Raw genomic sequence first — 19,678 nt, forward strand, 5'->3', positions numbered from 1 at the left:
TTTTGGACGCTTTTTAAAATGCTTATAAGAGTGAGAAACAGTGAGGAAAGATTTATAACTAGAAACACAGATATTAAATCAGCTGATCGCATGAACTCTTTGCTGGTGCTGAAACTGAGCGTCATGCTGAGCTGCAGCTTGCAATTTGTGCCACACGGGGTCGATAAATACCCGCTTAAACCTGTCTGCTCGGACAAAATAAAGTTAATAAAATCATTGTTTGGTTTGATTCACCATCTTAATCCCAATCATAGTAAACCATATTCATTATACACTTTGGTTCCAGATCTCCTGATTTATGAACTTATAGAATTAGACTTGGGGAACTGACTTATTGTTACTCTTGGGAAACTATTTTTTAAAATCTATTTATTTATTTACTTTTACTTTTTTAAATCATTTATTGTTTATCTATTTACAGCATTGCTGTTAATTTTCATTATCAAAGATTTTTAGTAGGAAATCAATGTCCACTTTATTCCACTTAATAATGTTTCATTTAGGGTTAAATATGAAAAGAAGTTTCCAGTGATAGACTCAGAGTTTTTGTACAATTGCACTTTTTATTCTTACTAAATGGAAAGCGTTACAATCTATGTTTTATACAGATGGGGACCATATGTAACACTACAATTACAATGAGTGAAAATGTGTTACATGTTACTCTGATTTCTTTTTGTTTCTTGTTGCTGAGATTTTCCGTTTCAACAGAGTTAATGGGTGTTCATTCTTTGTTTCAAACAGAAGTACCAATGAGAGTCAAGAGCAAAACATACAAAGTGTTATGAAGCAATGATGATGTTTATTTTGATGGTCATGGCCTCAGGGGGAAATTCTTTTAATTCTTCGTCTCAGAGACCCTCTTCTCCTCAATGGGGATGGGACCCAGAGTGACATCACCTTCCCATTCCAAAACTGAAAAAGGAAGAAGAAGATTCATTATAGTAGAGTTTGAATTCTTCTGACCCTATAATATTAATGATAAAATTGTGTAAAATACATTTTTGCACCACATACCTTCTGCTTGGGACACATCGCGCCACGGTCTTTTTTTCGTAGTATCCTTAGGGTGACCTCCCCCTGGGATCTTTGCATCCCCAGCCCCATGATGTGATCCACTGCCATGAGCTGAAGTACCAGGTATAACTCCTGTGGGGACATGTACCTCAAATCCACTAGACTCACAGGACCCACAAACAGCATCAGCTCCGCTGGCCTCCTTCCATCTGGGAAGAGATATTTTATTTTAGCATTATATGTGATTCAGTCTCTGCAATCATCATTAACATTTGCATTTACAAAAGAAAAAAAAAAAAACAAGACTCACCCGCCAGTGTAAGAACAAGCTCTGTGCTCTGTGTCAATGGCATGGGAAGCAGATGTAGCTATCAAGTGGCAGGTAATGTAGATCTGTGGGAACATAAAGGGGTTGGAAAATTTTCGAGTCTTAGATGTGAGCATTTTTATTATACAATTCATTTAATGAATGCCCTAAAGATGCATACCAGTCCACTATTAGCACCCTGGAACCTGAAGGCCTCCAACTGGAACTGAAGCTTGTTCTCTACAGTGCGAGCCAGGAACTTTGAGTCAGATCCTGTGATCCTACCATCAAGCATGCACCTGCACACAAGCAAAACAAAACAAATGCGATTAGAGATTACCATAAAAGTTTTTTTTTTTTTTTTTTTTTTTGTTTTGTTTTTTTTGTTTAATTCAAGTAAAAATCAACTTCTGCTACTTTATGCTACTTTACCCGTGGTTATCAATAAAGGCATATCTGGGATTAGAAGTTGAGTCTGGTGAAAGAGTAGCTACACAATTGTCCACATAGACACGCAGGGGTACGTGGAAGTACTGCTTGACAGTAGCCTCTATGCGTATCAGGTCACCAAGGAAATACTGATAGCTTGGCCTCTCATGCAAAAAGTCATCTGTGAAAATAAGAGGCGACATTTTAACAATTTAAATGTGTTTTTGAAAAGTTTAATTTTTTGCATTACTTCTTTTAAACTTACCAGTCATGAGTTTCAGAGAGAAGTACAAGAACTCTTCAGCCATCTTAACAGCAGAGAATGGTACCCAGAGGGGATCAAGAGGAAGGCTGCTCACATTGTGCTTCCTAAATTAAAACATATCCAATTAGCATGCAAAGTTCTACAGTCATCTTTAGATTAATGTATAGTTCCAGTGTAAAAACAGATCAAATTTTATAATCCATACATAGACTGGGTCTGCTTAGGTCAAATAGTATAATTCATTACACATTACAAAAATCATGTTACTTTTACACACCTTGGATAATGGCATTCCACAATTACAGCAGCTTGGCTGGTCCTCACCACAGGAGCGCTGCCCAGAGGTTTAGGGCTGTAGTTCAAAGTGAAGGTGTAGACAAGAGAAGTATCTGTTGACTAGCAAAGGCATGAATACAGAGTTTTAGAAAAGTATTTTCACTGTAAAGTGAAATCTACTATAATGCTTAGTTCATTTTCCAGAGTCCTTACTGTTAATACGCTCCCACACTGATGCAGTGCAGACTCATAAATCAACACATGAGCGGCAGTATCTTCTGCAACAGCAGCACATGTTCCCAAGGTCAGGTCAGCTGGATCAATGAACTGGCCAATTCCAAACAGGTCCTTTTTGACTTCCACATGAGCCGTATCCTCTCTGCACTCCACAGCAACAGTTGCAGCAGGGACAGGATATCTCTGCTCGAATGGCACATCAACCTTGGGTTCAGGCTGGGGGTCAGAGGGGTAAGTCCAAGTGAGCTCTTTTTCAAATGTATGCTTTTGCTGTGGGGGTTCTGCTGGCTTCTGTTTTGTGGGATTTTGGGGTACTGAAGGTTTCTGGTACCCCCCCCAACTCTGACCATCACAGAAGCTGGCAAGTAAGGCCAGCCCCACAAGGCAAACAGCAGTCAACTTCACCATCATGGCTTCACAACCACAAGTGATCCGAGCAGTTCACTGGTGCTGTAAGTAATGTGGAAATGTTCCTGCTTTTATAAAACAGTACATCTGTTTACTTGTGTTACAATCCCGCCCCCTCAGTTGGCCATTTTCCCTCAGTTATTACGCTCAATCTCAGCCAACAATATGACTGCAGCTGTTAACCGAAACCTATAATTGCCTTCAAAGCCGAGATTAGATTCTGCAGTTAATTTAGCTGAAAATTACAGCTTTACTCAAGATTATTTTCTTTGAGCTTGATTTCTTCTAGCAAGTAATGACAAAAAATATACAGATAACTAATTAAACAAAGATCACAAAAAGTCTTGGTGGCCCTGGGCAGGTCAACCTAACTCAGGTCAGGATTACCTGCCCTGAACATGACCATTCAGACTGTTTTGCCAAAGTAAATTTTGTGAAGGTCTGTGAACCAATGTGAACCAAGGTAGATTAAACAGCAAATATAATGCCATTGTCAGTCTCACCTGCAGAAAGTTCAGGTGACCATGAGTTCCAGAGAAGAACAAACAGATTGCACAGGAAAAAATTAGAAGAAATGTTTTTGTGGGATAAAGCAAAGAACAGAAAAAAGAACCTTTATTCATTCTAGCTCATCGTTTCTTGTTTTAAAACTTGACACAGACTCATCTTCATACAGCTATAACCCCTATAATTTAACCGGCATGTTTCTAAATGTCAGTTTGATGTATTTTCGCTCTTTCTTCAGTCCTAAAGTTCCCTACAAGCAGTTCTTCTTTATTACATCTACTTGACAAAGATTTCTGGTCAGATTAATTTATTATAAACATTTAAGTCATGCAGAGCCATGATCAAAACTGCTAATCATGTTGTTCTTCAATGCAGCCACATTAGGTTTGTCATACTTTCATATATTTAAAAATAATATTTATATAGTTTTTCAGTTTTTTTCTTTTTAAACTTTTATTTTTAACAATTTTTTTTAACTGTTAAATATTTTCTGGATTTTCTCTTTTAGCATTTGGTAGTTCAGAACCACAAATGAGAACATTCTGGAGGCAAATCATTTTTGGTGTCATTCCTAATCTAGATTCTTTTGGGTGGTTATTTATGTCAAATGAAAACTGATCAAGATTTGTATGAAAATTTATCCCCCATGGTTTATGCAACTGGCATCACTGGTATAAACAAGGCAGAAATGTGACTTATAGGCAATTATGCTACAAGACTAATATTATGTTAATAAATGTCTAATTGTCAGGATTTTCTAAAGTATTTGTAACCTTTGTTTCAGCTAATTTAAAGTATCACAATTCAATTTTTTTCATTTTGCTGTGATCTGAGATTTACTTTACAGAAAAAAATGTGAAAATGTGATTCTTCTTCTTCTTCTTCTTCTTCTTCTTATTATTATTATTATTATTATTATTATTATTGTTGTTGTTGTTTTTGTTATTATTATTATTATTCTCAAAGGTTACAAATATCCAAGACAAATTAAGATACCTAGAGTGTCTTAAAATAAAACATTGATGAATCACTAAACTGGGATGGGCTCCAGCTTCCCCACTATCCTGAATTCAAATAAGTGGTTAAAAAAAAGCTAGTATTTGGTTTACTTAAAAACATGAAAAACAATTTTTAAATCTGAAAGATTAAATCAAAAAGTTGAACTCATTATACAACTTTGCAAGTAAAGATTTGTGCTGTGAAACTACAGAGTGTACGCATAATTTTATCTAAAATGTTTACTGTGAAATAACCTTGCTATTCACTGAAACAATATTTGTGTGAAGCTGATGTAATTTGTTCTGAGTTTACTTTTTGGCATTACAGCTTATCTCTTCAGGACATTAACACAGGGCAGCCAGTAACTGTAGCTCTTGATTGGCAGCTGTGGACAACAAATAGGCTGTGAGATGTCAAGTCAACATGACATTTCCTTATAAAAGCAACATATTTGCTTCCCAATTTTCACAGCATTTTTTTATTTGTGAACCATTCTTTGCTGTGAGACCACAACAATGAGGCTGATTTATTGCTGCCTCCTGGCAGTTGCTCTGCTCAGCTATCTGGCTGATGCGGGCAAACATCAAAACCCTGAGTGGCCACCAAAACATCCACATCCATGGCCACAGAAACATCACCCTCCGCCTCCACCTCCGCCGCAACAGAAACATCATCATCATCATCATCATCATCACCCTCAGAAGCCACGGGCACCTCAAGATTCTCAGTGGCCACAGGCACCTCAGGATCCTCAGCGACCTCATGACCCTCAGAAGACTACACCTCCGAATCCTCAGAAACCCCAAATACCAACACAAACATTTCACAGCTGCGAAGTGGAAGCACAAGCCAAGATTCATTGTGGTGCTCCGACCATAAGTGCCTCAGAGTGTGAGGCCATAAACTGCTGCTTTGATGGAAAAATGTGCTATTACGGTAAATCTGGTAAGTGTATTAAATTTTCCTCAGAACTTCCTACTAAATATTTTACACGTAGGGCACAGTTGAATTGGCAAAATAATTTCTATCATCTTTTCCTATGCTTTTTAAATGTTTTTTTTACCTAAATGAAAAATGTAGTGGGTTTAGGAAAGGATAGACTGGGAAAGATGACTGCACTGCAATAAGAATCCAACCACACTTACACTAAGCTGCAATGTGGGTCAATAGCACAGAAACTGCAGATGTTCAATCAATACTTTTAGAATGTCCATGAAATGCTTCATCTCATTGCAATTTCATCTCAATGTTACACAGACTTATAGTATGTCAAGATATTACTTTTTTAACAAGGTTTGTAAGAAAGAAAGATAAAGCTCATGTTGTCATCACTGGCTGCTCACACCTTTGTGCTCATTTTATCCACATGGATCATAATTAGTATAAATAGAAAAACATAACTGAATAATACTTTGAAAGTAGTTTCATGCTAATCTTTATTTACTTATATATTTATTTTCTGTCTCAGTGACTCTTCAGTGCACCAAAGATGGCCAGTTCATCATAGTTGTAGCCAGAGATGCCACCCTACCCAACATTGACTTGGAGTCAGTTAGTTTGCTTGGATCTGGCTCAAATTGCCATCCTGTTGGTACAACTTCAGCCTTCGCTATTTACCAGTTCCCCGTCACTGCATGCGGCACCGTGATGAGGGTAAGAGCTGCAATTTATCAGACTTAAAAAGTATTCATTTTTGTCCAATTATAATGAAGATTGAAATGCTGCCAATCTGTAGGAGGAGCCTGGTGTTATAATTTATGAGAACAGGATGTCGTCTGCGTACGAAGTGGCCGTTGGACGTCTTGGAGCCATTACCAGGGACAGCCAATATGAGTATGTGTTTTATTTCCTAGAAACTAAGTGGTCATCACATAGACTTAAAGACTACTGCACCCTGACAACAACTGAAAGACTTGGTGCTTTTCCATAACCTTTCCAGGTATGATATGGTAAGGCATGCTATGAAATGACTCCCCTTTTTTATGATTTTCCATTGTATTGAACCATTGTGGTTGCTGATTTTTTTTTATTTATTTATTTTTTTATTTTTGCCACTGTCAGAGGGGACCTCTACGGCACTCAGTCCAGAGGATCATTTAATATCATCTAACCTAAAAGCCAGTATTAATCTCTTTCTGTACGATAACCACTCTGCTCCTCTATACTTCTCATTTGTAAATCTCTTTGGATAAAGATAGTCAATTAATCAATGTAATGTAACAAAAGCACACAGTAAAACTGTGCATCTCTTCTGTGCTGCTGAACCTTGACATATGCTGTGATATCACAGCAAGATAGTTCTGTATATAATGGAAAACAAAGCAGGAGAAAATCGTACCGTATCATAAGGTATGGTACCATGTAATGAAAAACCACTATTAAAGCATTCAGTGGGCCAAAAAGACATACAAAGGATAAATTCAAGCAAGTCAAACCTAACTCAGTGGATTATTGTGATTGAATTAGATGGTTCTTATTTCTTGTCTCAGGCTGTTTGTCCAGTGCAGATATATTGGCACTGCAGTTGAGGCTGTGGTCATTGAGGTTGGTTTGGTTCCTCCACCACCCCCAGTTGCAGCTCCTGGACCCCTGCGTGTGGAGCTCAGGCTGGGCAATGGAATATGTACTGTCAAGGGTTGTGTTGAAGGTTAGCATGAAAGACATGCTTTGTATTGTTAGTTCTTTATTTGCAATGACTATGTTACAACCACTATTTTCTGTCTCGACAGAGGATGTGGCCTACACTTCCTTTTACACTGATGCTGACTACCCCGTCACAAAGGTTCTCAGAGACCCAGTGTATGTTGAGATCCGAATGCTAGAGAGGACTGACCCCCATCTTGTTCTAACTCTTGGAAGATGCTGGGCAACTATAAGTGAATATCCTCAAAGTCTTCCCCAGTGGGATTTGCTGATTGGCGGGTAAGAATAAGAGTCTGGGTAAGAGTGCTGGTTTGATGTGGGGCAAATTATAATAAATATAATAATAATATATCATACTATCTCATCTTTCTTTATAGCTGCCCCAACCCCGATGATCGTTATCTAACCCACCTTGTTTCTGTGGATCCTTCATCTGGACTAATGTATCCAACTCACTACAGGCGCTTTGTTTTCAAAATGTTCACTTTTGTAGGAGCTTCAGCAAGTGATCCAACCAAGAAGGCACCTGCTGATCCAGGATTAAATCCTTTGAAAGAAAAGGCATAGTATTCAATTCTTGGATAAAAAATGTGTTTTGTTTTTCCAGTATTTCTAAAGTCATCTAGTCAGTGTATTTGCAATGGTATATTGTTCTTTCTGACCAGGTGTATATCCACTGTAATGTTGCTGTGTGCCAACCTTCTCCTTCAAATACTTGTGAACCAAGCTGCCACAGACAGAGTAAGTACTACAGTTTTTACACAGATGCCACAAATATAGAGCATGTTTGACCTTCATTGTCTTGTTCTTGAGATGATCACAGAAGGCTTGTGTACTGTAATTTTTAATGTAAATCTATCTGTAACTTATAATTGCCGTGTCTTGTGCACAGAGAGAGAGATTTCAAGTTCTACCAAGAAACTCTACAGAGAGGAGACCACTGTGGTTAGCAGCAAAGAGGTTATCATGGTTGACACAAGTGCTGAGTAACAACATCCCAGAAGAGTGTTCTCATCAAGTCTATGTCCCTGATTTCTCCTGACATTAAAATAAAACTTATATTGGCTGAGGGTGTTGTCAGGCCATTGCTTATGTTCTATCAAACAACATCAATCAGATATAGAGTCCTCACTACACTGCATTCCAAATGATTTTTATCGGGAAATAAATATATAGCACTAAACTCTCCAGCAAATGTGTTAAAACTCATATATCAAGATTATCTTGGGCCATTAAAAGACTTGTGCAGAACTTGACAACAAGATGTTGGAGAACTGTTTCAACTGAATCAGGTGTGCTGCACCAGGGAAACATCTAAAACCTGCATCACGGAAGCCTTTGATGACCGGAGTTGGTGACTCCTAATTGAGAGGTTTTTCCTCATTTCAGAGCCAGTCACTGTTCTCATGCAATATGGACATCAAGGGTCACATCTCTGAAGTTGATAAAGCATATAATCGTGAAGTATCTTGCAAGAGTGAGGAACCACTCATATTTTAGGAAAGCTGTGAAAAGGTCTCTCGGGGATTCAAAGAAATTTGGTGAGATAAAGGGTTTTTTTTTAAGTCCAGTCAGTAATAATCAATGTAAGAAGGGGCATCTTGTCTAGCATACTTTAAAGCAAACAAATCTACAACCATTATAATTCAAGAACCTTCATAACCTGGTTGTTGTGTATAAAGCTGAATTCTTGGCTACATCGCAAAGAGAAGACTTTTCTAAAGTAAAGTAAAGTAAAGTAAAGTAAAGTTATTAAAAATGTTGGATCAACACAAAACCAATCCCTTTAACACCCCTTAAAGGTGTCAAAAACATAAGTTAGGCCCAAAAATTTGGACAATAACACAGTTTTCATGATTTGGACTTGCCACCATATTGGATTTGAAATTAATCAAGTGTAGACTTTTAGCTTTTATCCTGTATTTTACAACTCTAACATATCTGTAAAGAATAAGCTATCTGTAGTAGTCTGTATCAGTTAGACTGATGATGCTTTGGTTTAAAACCTTTGCGCTTTGTAATACTTCAATTCGCTTATTTACAAGTTAATTTGAGTATAATCAGTGGTGGTATCAGTATAGGTACCAGTTCCAGTGCATCCAGTAAACAGAAAACTATTATGAGATAAAAAAAATAATAATAATAGAATAATGGCAATTTCACATTTCAATTTTTGTTAATAAAAACTTGTTAGTGTGTAAAATAGTCACAGGGTGCATTCTGCTCGGCCATCGTCAAACAAGAAAATATTTAAACAAATAAAAAAAGGCTTACTACACAACGCAGTCAATAAGTGGATGAAACTATTGACTGAAAGCTGAAACTAGCTAATCTCTACACTCACAAAGAATTTAATTCTAACAGTTGCAACAAAGAATGAAGAATTTGAATTAACTAAATGAAGATAGTGTCAAATACAGAGGAGGCCATAACCACAGCAGCTCACTTTCACAGCTGCTTGCTAGAAAAGGACATGTAGTGCTGCACAGGAGCCACAAACTAAATTACTATGAGAAGTCTGTGAAGACATAATGATAAATTATATTACAGTTAGTGGTGTAAAGGTCTGGAATAAACTCAGCCAAGAACTGAAACAATATTTTAGTATGGCTATGTTAAAAAAAAAGGTTTAGACTAATGATTTGCAACAAGTATGGTGATGAAAACCTGTGGTGAACTTGAATGGGTGGCTCTAGCGTTGTAAATGGGATTATGCATATGAGAGCTCTCAGGGAGAATAATGTATGTTGGTGGTTATATGTGTGTGTGTGGATGCAGGTGTCAGTGTATGGGTTGATGTAAATGAGGATGTGAAATTACCTATTAAAAATTTATTAGGTAAATAATATTAGATTACTTTTTCCTTTTGCTATACAGTGTAAATATTCTTTTTTTTCTTCTTCTTCTTCTTTTTTCCCATGGATACATGGGACTCAGGAAATCGGATGATTGTAAAGGGTAATTGTTGATTATTGTAGAAAGGGTAGCAATAAATAAGTTTTGCTTCTTTCTACCTCCTTTCAGACATGTTAAGTGGATACATTTGTATTTGTGTCATGCGTGTTGCTGTGTGAGTGTATGTGTGGGGGTATATGTATAAATATGTAGATGTGCATAAAGATGGGTGCATCCTTGGTGGGTAGAGATTTATTTATAGATTGATAGATTTATTTTATGTATATATATATATGTACACATAATTTCAAATCTGTGTTAAAGATTGTTTTGTTTTTATTGTGTTGTGTATTATGTTTGGTACAGTGATGTTGACATCAGTCAGTAAATCTATCTATCTATCTATCTATCTATCTATCTATCTATCTATCTATCTATCTATCTATCTATCTATCTATCTATCTATCTATCTAGCTATCTATCTAGCTATCATTATTATTATTATTATTATTATTATTATTATTATTGCATAAATGACAGTCTGTAAGATTACAATTAGCCTTCGCTGGTGGGACTTTCTATAAAATTAAATCAATCGTTCTGGCCAACATTGGTGTAAACACTTCATTTCCCAGACATCTTCGGTGTACGGAAAGATGACGTTAAAGTGTACCACTGGGCACCGACCAATGAAATGGACAATCGAGTCCGATCCTGAATTGTGATTGGATAGTAACTGCACTTCCCCGGCTCAACCCAAATCGCTGGCGGTTGCGTATGTCAGCACATCAAAGTCATTAGAATATTTTATACTTAACGCTATCCACCTCCCCCAATGAGGTTCAGGCCAGGCAGTTATGTCTGGTTCTTCCGGCTAAGTAGGTTTACCGGTGAACTGCGAACGCCCTTCCGCCTTAAATCCACGTTCTATTCCGACACTCCTCTTGCGTTCGCTCGGAAACTCACAATGCAACCTAGTCGAAATGTAACCCATAGTAGCTGTCGCGGTGATGAGGGGTTGAGCAAAGCAGACAATTCAAGGCCGGTGCTTTACGCAAGCAACATTGCTTCAACACTTACAGAAGACATGGGTCCTCCGGTGGAGAAGAAACGCGTGGGACACGCGCTTGAGGTTAACGAGAGAAACTTACGGACCCCGAGTCCTCTGTTTGGTGCCAGCTGCGATGTGGACTCGGAAGCAGAGTCTTTTCGGGATGGGAGAAGCGAGGAGGTCGACCGAGACACCAGGAGTAGGGCCTTTGCTTGGTGCCGAGACTTCTTGTCTGGATCGTGGAAGACTCTCCCTGAGAAACATTTTCAAATTAGCATCGTCAGGTAAATAATGCCAGACAGGCTGTAGTATGCTAAGGAAACTTCTGAATAAATTTGCTCTCTGATTACTTCTTACTTGTTTGTTTCCACCATTTCGAAGGGATCATATTTGTGTTAAATGATTATTTGATCATTTTCATATTTATTTTGTCTCCTTTTCCTTTTATCTCCCAGTTCAGTGCTACTCATTTTCATTGGACCATGATCAGTTAAAATAATAGAATAATGTCTGCTTGTCATTCAGATTCAGTAAAACTTTCAAACAACATACGTTTCTTAATGTTTCTTGAGTCTCAGTATGGGAACGAATTTTTCATGGTGTTGCTGCTGATAATATATGAATTTTGTTTTGGTTTGCAGTGGTGGACTGAGTAATCTGCTGTACCTGTGCAGCTTGCCTGACCATGTGCAGTGTGTGGGAGTGGAGCCTCGTCAGGTGCTCCTCAGAGTGTATGGTGCCATCTTACAGGTTAGTCTGTCTAATTTTGGTCAGTAAGAAGATATATTTGGCCATGAGTATGACCGTGAATATTACAGTGTAAATCATATGCTATTGTTGTAGTTAATCTACATGATTGTGTTTTTCTTCTTCATGGGTCTCCCCTGTATATGACTGTGATGCAGGGTGTGGACTCATTGGTATTGGAGAGTGTGATGTTTGCCATTCTGGCTGAACGAACTTTGGGGCCCAGACTTTATGGTGTCTTTCCAGAGGGACGCTTGGAGCAGTACCTTCCGGTATAACAACAAATTTATTCTTCACCAGTCACACATGCATCTGTAGTGGCTCAGCATTGGTGAGTTTTATTGACTTCTATAGGTGACTCTACCAAAAAGAAACATTATTGTGTTTCTATGAGAAAATAGGTACAGTAAAAGCACATTTACTGTATAATAATACTATAACAGATTTTCTTCACATTTTACTTGACTAGTAGTTGTGAAAGAATTAATATCCGCTTCTCTTCTTTTGCCCAGAATACTCGCATGAGCACAGATCAGCTCTCAGATCCAGCCATCTCAGCTGAGATTGCCACCAAGCTGGCACGCTTCCATGAAATGGTTATGCCCTTCAACAAAGAGCCAAAGTGGTTGTTTGGGACCATTAATAGGTAGGGACTTGCACTACATCTTCTTACTACAAAGATCAATTACAGTGTCTTAACATTAAAATATACTTTTTTTGTGGTTTTTAGATACATGGATCAAGTGATGGAGATCAAATTCGTCCGTGAAGCACATGTGAAGAAGTATAAGAAATTGATGAAGATGGACTTGCCTGCCGAGCTTGAGAGTCTCCGGTAAGCTGGAATGCAGACTTGAAATGAGCAAGCAACATTTTATGGAGTACTTTTCTTGATGTGGCATAGATGAAGCCTTAGTTATCAGCCTTAGTCAGCAAGGCTGATAACAAAATCCTCCAAATTCACTCATGTCACTCCAGCACTAATCCAGTTGGACTGGCTTCCCATTTATTACAGTGCGTTTTAAAATTCTGGTTTTAACTTATCGAGCCCTTCATGACCAAGCACCTGAATATATCGGAGACCTTCTACAGCCCTACATGCCCAGCAGGTCCCGGAGATCAAGTGATCAAGGTCTGCTGGTTGTTAAGCCAACACGGCTGAAAACCAAAGCAGTGGCTCCTTCCCTCTGGAACGCCCTTCCTCTTAGCCTGAGATCTATGGACTCCATGATCTCTTTTAAAAAGCAGCAATTTGTTTTTAGTTTCTCTGTGTTATTGTTATTTTGTGTTCTGTTTTTATTGTTAAGCACTTTGTGATTTTTATCTTGAAAGGTCCTGTATAAATAAAGATTTACTTAGTTTACTTACTTACTTTTGTGATTAGGATTAGGGAAAATGTTTGATGACTCAGCTCTGTCATCTGTCACCATTGTTGGTTTCAAAATGCCTGAGGAGGATGATGGTAAACACATCTGTTTATATGTGATGACAGAGCTTATTTGCTTTTTCAGAGCTGCCCCACATTACCATGGGTTATTTCCATGCTGAGTGTACAAAGAGTTAAAACTTATCTGCTAAGATCTTCAGTTTTGGTTTAGTATTCATTGTTCCATACAGGGTGAAAAACAAGGAAGTGGAAATTTGACAAATAGTGATAATATGTCTCAGCTGGTATGTTAACAAGGTGACCCAGCCAACAGCTGGTTTTGAAATGGAGTCACATCGTGTGTTTTTTTTAGTTTTTTTTTTTTTTAGAAACTGAGTTGTAGTCTCCACTTGAATAACTTTTAAATAAATTAATGATTTAATAGATATTGGGGCTTGAGTAGTGGGATTTGGCCAACTACAATATTTCTTGACTGTCACCAGGACAAACTGTCAAATAGATTTAAATAGCATGCGGACGGTACTGAAGATATTGTTTATACATGAATGATGGCTACAGCTGAAGGATTTAATCATGGTAACATTACCAGCTGTTGCTTTTTTCTCTCTCTGACTATTGGTTGACCTTTGTTCCAGTACCTCCACGATTTCACTGCTGAGTCCTCCTCATAGTTCGACCTTAGAACCAATGCAGAATCAGACCAGTGTTTGTCTTGTAGATAAGCAGCAGTCCCACTGTGTAGCAGTCATAGGGTGAAATAATCACACCTCTTCGTTAGTCTAATGATTAAAAATATCAGAGCTGGAAGGGCATTTATAAAAGTACTTTACACATAAATACGTTAAAGACATTTTTATTTTTTCTTGGCTTTCAATACTTCTTATTTCAAAGTAATACAAAGTTGTGAAGGCACCAGTTAAAGGACCTATTCTGAAGCTTTCTCGTTTAAACAAGAGTTCATTGCTTATCCTGTGTGATGCCGAGCAGAGTGGCGCTGAATTTTGAATGGTCAACAAAATGTTGTTTCTTTTTTATTTGCAGAAAAAGCATCATGCTAAAATGAGAATAGCTGTGTTGAAGTGAGTGTTGAAGTGTTTTTCTTTTGCAGAGCTTGGTTCATGCTGCCGATTAACAGCAGTCAAACTAAAATGGATGTCAGAAGCAAATTTACTTTTCAACTTAAAACACAAACTTAGATAAGATACTTTGGTATCGTTACCTAAATGTAGTTTTGAGAGGTTTTAGTATTTAAGTAAAGGTTTTTTTTGAAGGGCTGGATTTCTAATAGTTATTATTATTATGCATAAGTTTCACTACCTGCTATGCAATTCTTAATGAACTCTCCCTTTTTTCTTTCTTTTTTAATCACCCGCTCTATTCATCTGCCTGCTGTCTCCACCACAGTGCGTTACTGGCAGCAACTCCATCACCAGTGGTGTTTTGCCACAATGATGTCCAAGAAGGTAGTTTACCCAGTTTCCATCCTCACACTACCGGTTTGATCTGATAGATTTACTCTCTGGCTCTGCTGTCACATTTCATAGGGTTCCATTGTCGTCATGTAAGTCAAAGTCATGCGACGGTGTAGTTATGATTAGAGGCAGCTGCTATTTGTTCACATCATGCTCCCACCTATTATGCCCTGATACAACATGTGAGTACACCCAGACCCATGTTTTGACTCTACATGTCTTAATAGATTAGATAAAATGAAAATTAATACGTCCTCTGATCACAGGTTATCTTTTGTTTTTAACATAACTGTAACGCCTTCTGAAACAACATGTGACGACCTAAACTCTGTATCATTAACAGAAAACATTACTGTCGCTAACACTTTATTAGCATTGACATTAACATTAGGATAATTTTCACAGGCTTGAGCAAAATATTCCTTAAAGCTATCCTTGCTCAGATACCTTTCTCTCAGCCTTTTCTTTCTCCCTTCGCTCTGGCACCTCCTCCGCCACTCTTGAGGGAGTTGAAACTCCTGCGTTTTTTTTTTTTTGTTTAAGTTATTTGCAGAGCACTGTCACATTTCCAGGGTACAATCTCACACTCTTATTACGGTCCGTAAATGTACACAAATATAGACTTAATGTGTATATATAGATCCATTTATACAATATATAATGTTTTAGGTGATTTGCATGTAGCAGAAATCCTGTTCTATGAAGTAAAAAGGTGATTCTGCACTTGGTTGATCTAATCTATCCCTCAGTCTAAACGTGTCGTTGACTGAGGTCGTTTTCAGAATATGATTCCTCAGAAATCAATGATGGTAGTTTCTTGTTCTTTGATTTGCTGTTGCAGGAAACATTCTTGCACTGGAAGACAGGGACCCCACCTCAACAGAAAGACTTATGCTGATAGACTTTGAATACAGCAGTTACAACTACAGGTAATAAGTATACGCTGTATTATAAATTTAGTGTGAGGGGGGGCGGCTGTTTGGGTTGGCAACCCATACAGTTTTGTTAAGATGTTTTGGTTGGGGCATTGTGTCATAGTGTTAATACCAACATACTCTAATTTGTTCAGGGGTTTTGACTTCGGAAACCATTTCTGTGAGTGGATGTATGACTACACATACAACCAGTGGCCCTTCTACAAAGCCACACCAGAGAACTATCCAACCAGAGAGCAGCAGGTCAGTCAAAACATTTTCCATTAAATCAAAGGTTAAATAAAAATATTGAAGCCTTAAATTAGATATTAAAAGGTTCATACAATTTAAACTTAGTATTTAAGTTTATGATGTCTGTGAAGGCAGAATGATCCTCTTTATTACTATTTGATGCAAACATGGATACTTCTCCACCTATTCTACATATGCAGCTGTTTTCTGAACATAGTTGAAAATTCAGATGAATTAAATTAATTTAATTCATTATTAATGATTTTCTGCAGAGTAATACTCTAAGATATTTCTAAGGAGGGTTAGTGTTGTCTTGTCTTTTCTTTCTTTTTACCTTTTAATATATTCAAAAGTTTGTGAAAAGCTGCAATAAAACATTTAGAAAAGCCAAATTTGAAGGTGGCATCTACAGATATTCCGAGATGCATAAAATGCACCACAAAAAGAAATAAAAGTGTTTTCATTTAAAGTTGTGCAGCATTAGTTATTTAAAATTAAAAATGACTAACTGTAGAGCAAGTTGAATATGTTTTACTTGTTTTTGTAAAAACTTAAATAGTTATATGTTTAACTGTTGATGCTTAGCTCTTAAGTAATCAGGTAATTCCCTTAGATGGGATAGAGGCTACAAAAATGTTCTGGTCATGCACTGCCATCTAATGGTGTAACATGCTAATTCAACTGAGCTCATTTAAATCAGTCACATCAGCAGCAACTGATGCTCCTGCTACATTCTTTAACATTTGACAAATGATTTATTTCAGCTTCATTTTATAAGAAGTTATTTAGCAGAGCAAGGACGACACTCTGACCGTGCCGCGGACCAGACAGAAGTTGAAGAGAGCATCATAATTGAAGCAAACAGGTGACACGTTGTTAAAATGATTTCTGATAGCGGTGAGTGTTTGTTGCTACGGAATCACCTGAACCCTGAACTTGTTTATTTTGTGTTATAGATTTGCTTTGGCGTCACACTTCCTCTGGGGGCTGTGGTCCATCATTCAAGCCAAGATATCCACAATTGAGTTTGGATACATGGTAAGTGGTTGTTTTTCTTGTATTTACAGCATGTATACATTAACAGTTAATAGCAATGATGAAAATAAATGCCACCTACAGAAATAGTTAACTTTTTTATTGAATTTGAGCAAGCAAAAACATGATCATCTTTGAATCGGTGCACAGAAACTAGTATCACCTGCTGTTGCAGTGCTCTTCACAGGTGTCTACTTTATCAGTTTTTCCATGCACAGCTCCATTAACTTCAAGATGTTTGTGGGTTTTATTGCATGTACAGTGAAACAAAACCCATAAATATTATATTGGGAGGCTCCCCACAATATGCATAACATTTAGGAGGTTATGCTGTTTTCTGTGTTTTTTTTTTTTTTTTTTGTTATTTAAAGGCTGAACACACTGCACATAATAGATGGACACTGGTAAAACTGATTTGATGATGCAGCACATTCGCCACACACACACTCATCCTCACAGAGACAGGTGGGTGTTTTCCATTCAGGTGCTGTTGTGTTATCAGTGTCCATCAGTGAAGAAAGACCTGTATTGAGAAGACATACCAGTCCTGATCTTTGATACAAAACAGCTAAAGAAACTGTTCCAGCTGCATTGTCTCAAGAGGAGCTCATCACTGTTAAAAAACCCCAAGATACTAATGATGTTATTAATGTCCTGAGGATCAAAATCCTGATGAAACATCATCACCCACTCTGGATTTCATGACTGAAAACAGCTGTTTCATAGAGACTTAAAACAACTCTTAAAAGCAAATTTTCTGCATTGATAAATCAAAATATGAGTTAATGGTTTAATCATTTTACCTTTAATGTCTCTGGTGGATCAAATTTACACAGTGATCTCTTGCCAACAGTAGACACCAACAGTTGCAGGAAAAACCTGCAGATCCCACAATTAAATATTTCATCTAGTTCTTTTGGATTTGAAACATAGATTAACCAGTTCTGGATAAACTGCCAGTCGATTACAATCTAATCTAGATAAATTTATTTACAGTTTAAATTAATTTAAAATTATTTTGAGTTTTTTAAATTGTCAGGCTGATAGAAATCAACAGCCACTTTAACTGAAGACCCCAGAGGGCTGTTTAAGACTTGGCAGATCTTAGAAGCTTTTAAATAAAGCAGCTTCCACTTCCCACTGGCATCTCATCAGGTGTTGCTGTTACCAGTTTTCTACTTCTGCAGGTGTTATAAATGTAGGAGTGCTGTTATTTTTTTTCCAGTATGACTCTTTTATTTGTAAATTGGATTGATATCATCACTATGCAATCAAAGAATTGAAGGAATAAACAAGGAACATATATATAAATATAAATATATTATACAGCTGGATGTCAGTTTCCTTCACCGTACTGTTTACCTCTCTTGCAGGACTATGCTCAGTGTCGTTTTGATGCCTACTTGAAGCAGAAAAAGCTCTTCTCCTGAATTCCATTTGGTTCCTCAGAGTGTACCATCTTAGTTTTTATGCCCTCCTTCCACCTTGTCTCATATTGGTGTAAAGATTTTTGCAGCTTCATCTTATTGAAACTATGCAAGCAAGTAATAATGGTCTCTGAAAGAAAAAAAACAAGATAAAGCACACTCTACACCTGCAGGCAACAAATTTTAAGTGTTAGAGTAGCGACTGATTTGATTTGACTTTTCTCCTTTTTTTTGATGCACTTCATTTCTTTGGACCACTTTATGACATTGGCATGGGTAATTCTTTAGCTTTGTGCTTGTTGCCTTGCCAGACAATGGATGACTTGTAATCTGTAAAGACTGTGGAACCTAACGTCATTTAAGTTTACTAAGACAACATTATTGAGTCCAGCGTGGGATGCTTTTGTATAATGCACTGCTTTAGTGTTTTTACTGTAGTCATTCTACCTCACTTGTCTTATGTTGGCTCTGTAATAGAGTACATACATTTTATATGGGGCTGATTTTAACGATAAACACCTACTGTGACCTAACAACTCTTTATGATAACTCTGTATCTACTGTCATAGGCAGTTTTATTGAGGACCATGAAAATATTTTTCTCCAATTTAAGCTCCGTAAAGCTAAGACCTTACCCAGCAAATGATAATGTGAAAGCTACTTTATACAGTTTATCTGTAGTCAACAATACTGTTTGATCTTTTCACCACTTTTCTTGTAACTGACTTTGCATTTCTACTGTGCCGCCTGTCTACCAACATTTACTTCATTCTTTTTTACACCTAGTCATTTACAGTATTTTTAATTTATTTCAGCGGTCCGATCTTTTACTTGAAATGTCTTCGGTTTTTGTTTTGTGGGGTTTTTTTTCTCTAGACAATTCAACAGCATGAAATGCTCAAACATCTTTTACCCTTACCTGTTTATTATGTTATGTTAACTAAAATGTCCATTTGGGACCTTTTTGAAGGCTCAAGCTGCTGAGATAAATGAAGTATTTTTAATTTCATTTCATTTCACTGCATTTGTAATGCTTCTATTGAATTAGATGCTTGTTTAGACTGAATGTAATGATGAATTAATTAAGGTCTCTGTTTTATTTCTAACTTTTATCAATTTACTTAATAAAAAAAGAAAAAACTTGTAATGTATTAACTAGCTTCAGCTCTTTTTAAAGCAATGTTTTCTTAGTATTCTATTGAAGCTTGTCCTTATATTTATTTTTTGAACTGCAAGATTAAATGACTGAAAAACTATTAGAACCTGTAACATGTTTTGTCTTCATTCATTTGTAAACGAAAACTCAGTGCATTGATGTGTGTTGCTGCATGTACACTCCCTCTCATGTAATAGTCATCTGACTGCAAAGCAATTTGATTACCCTGTGATGACGTTTAGGGCCAAGCGAGG

The 19,678-nt window shown here is 37.2% G+C and overlaps 3 protein-coding genes across 4 annotated transcripts; 2 read left to right on the plus strand and 1 right to left on the minus strand.

The window, feature by feature from the left end:
* Positions 1 to 782: 782 nt before the first annotated feature.
* On the minus strand, positions 783 to 2,988 carry LOC121647763 (zona pellucida sperm-binding protein 3-like). Its single transcript, XM_041997438.1, has 8 exons — positions 2,508 to 2,988; positions 2,296 to 2,414; positions 2,019 to 2,122; positions 1,757 to 1,934; positions 1,506 to 1,623; positions 1,328 to 1,410; positions 1,018 to 1,226; positions 783 to 915 (listed from the first exon to the last, which is right to left on the minus strand). Exons 1-8 carry the CDS (start codon positions 2,940 to 2,942, stop codon positions 839 to 841), a joined length of 1,323 nt encoding a protein of 440 aa, XP_041853372.1. The 5' UTR covers positions 2,943 to 2,988; the 3' UTR covers positions 783 to 838.
* Positions 2,989 to 4,912: 1,924 nt separating this feature from the next.
* Positions 4,913 to 8,157, plus strand: LOC121647762 (zona pellucida sperm-binding protein 4-like). The gene is made up of 8 exons (XM_041997437.1): positions 4,913 to 5,390; positions 5,914 to 6,098; positions 6,181 to 6,278; positions 6,935 to 7,092; positions 7,175 to 7,367; positions 7,466 to 7,649; positions 7,754 to 7,829; positions 7,981 to 8,157. Exons 1-8 carry the CDS (start codon positions 4,961 to 4,963, stop codon positions 8,076 to 8,078), a joined length of 1,422 nt encoding a protein of 473 aa, XP_041853371.1. The 5' UTR covers positions 4,913 to 4,960; the 3' UTR covers positions 8,079 to 8,157.
* A 2,573-nt stretch (positions 8,158 to 10,730) lies between these two features.
* chkb (choline kinase beta) lies at positions 10,731 to 19,524 on the plus strand. 2 transcript variants are annotated; one of them, XM_041997435.1, is made up of 12 exons: positions 10,731 to 11,318; positions 11,490 to 11,519; positions 11,676 to 11,784; positions 11,940 to 12,053; positions 12,294 to 12,427; positions 12,512 to 12,616; positions 14,573 to 14,631; positions 15,482 to 15,569; positions 15,710 to 15,818; positions 16,571 to 16,671; positions 16,763 to 16,844; positions 18,215 to 19,524. In XM_041997435.1, the coding sequence occupies exons 1-12, from the start codon at positions 10,819 to 10,821 to the stop codon at positions 18,269 to 18,271; spliced, it is 1,488 nt and encodes a 495-aa protein (XP_041853369.1). In that variant the 5' UTR covers positions 10,731 to 10,818; the 3' UTR covers positions 18,272 to 19,524. The 2 variants fall into 2 exon arrangements, with proteins under 2 accessions (XP_041853369.1, XP_041853370.1); XM_041997436.1 differs by lacking the exon at positions 11,490 to 11,519 and having other exon boundaries at positions 10,733 to 11,318.
* Positions 19,525 to 19,678: the final 154 nt, after the last annotated feature.

The sequence above is a fragment of the Melanotaenia boesemani genome, chromosome 10 (genome assembly GCF_017639745.1).
Source record: "Melanotaenia boesemani isolate fMelBoe1 chromosome 10, fMelBoe1.pri, whole genome shotgun sequence".
NCBI lineage: Eukaryota > Metazoa > Chordata > Actinopteri > Atheriniformes > Melanotaeniidae > Melanotaenia > Melanotaenia boesemani.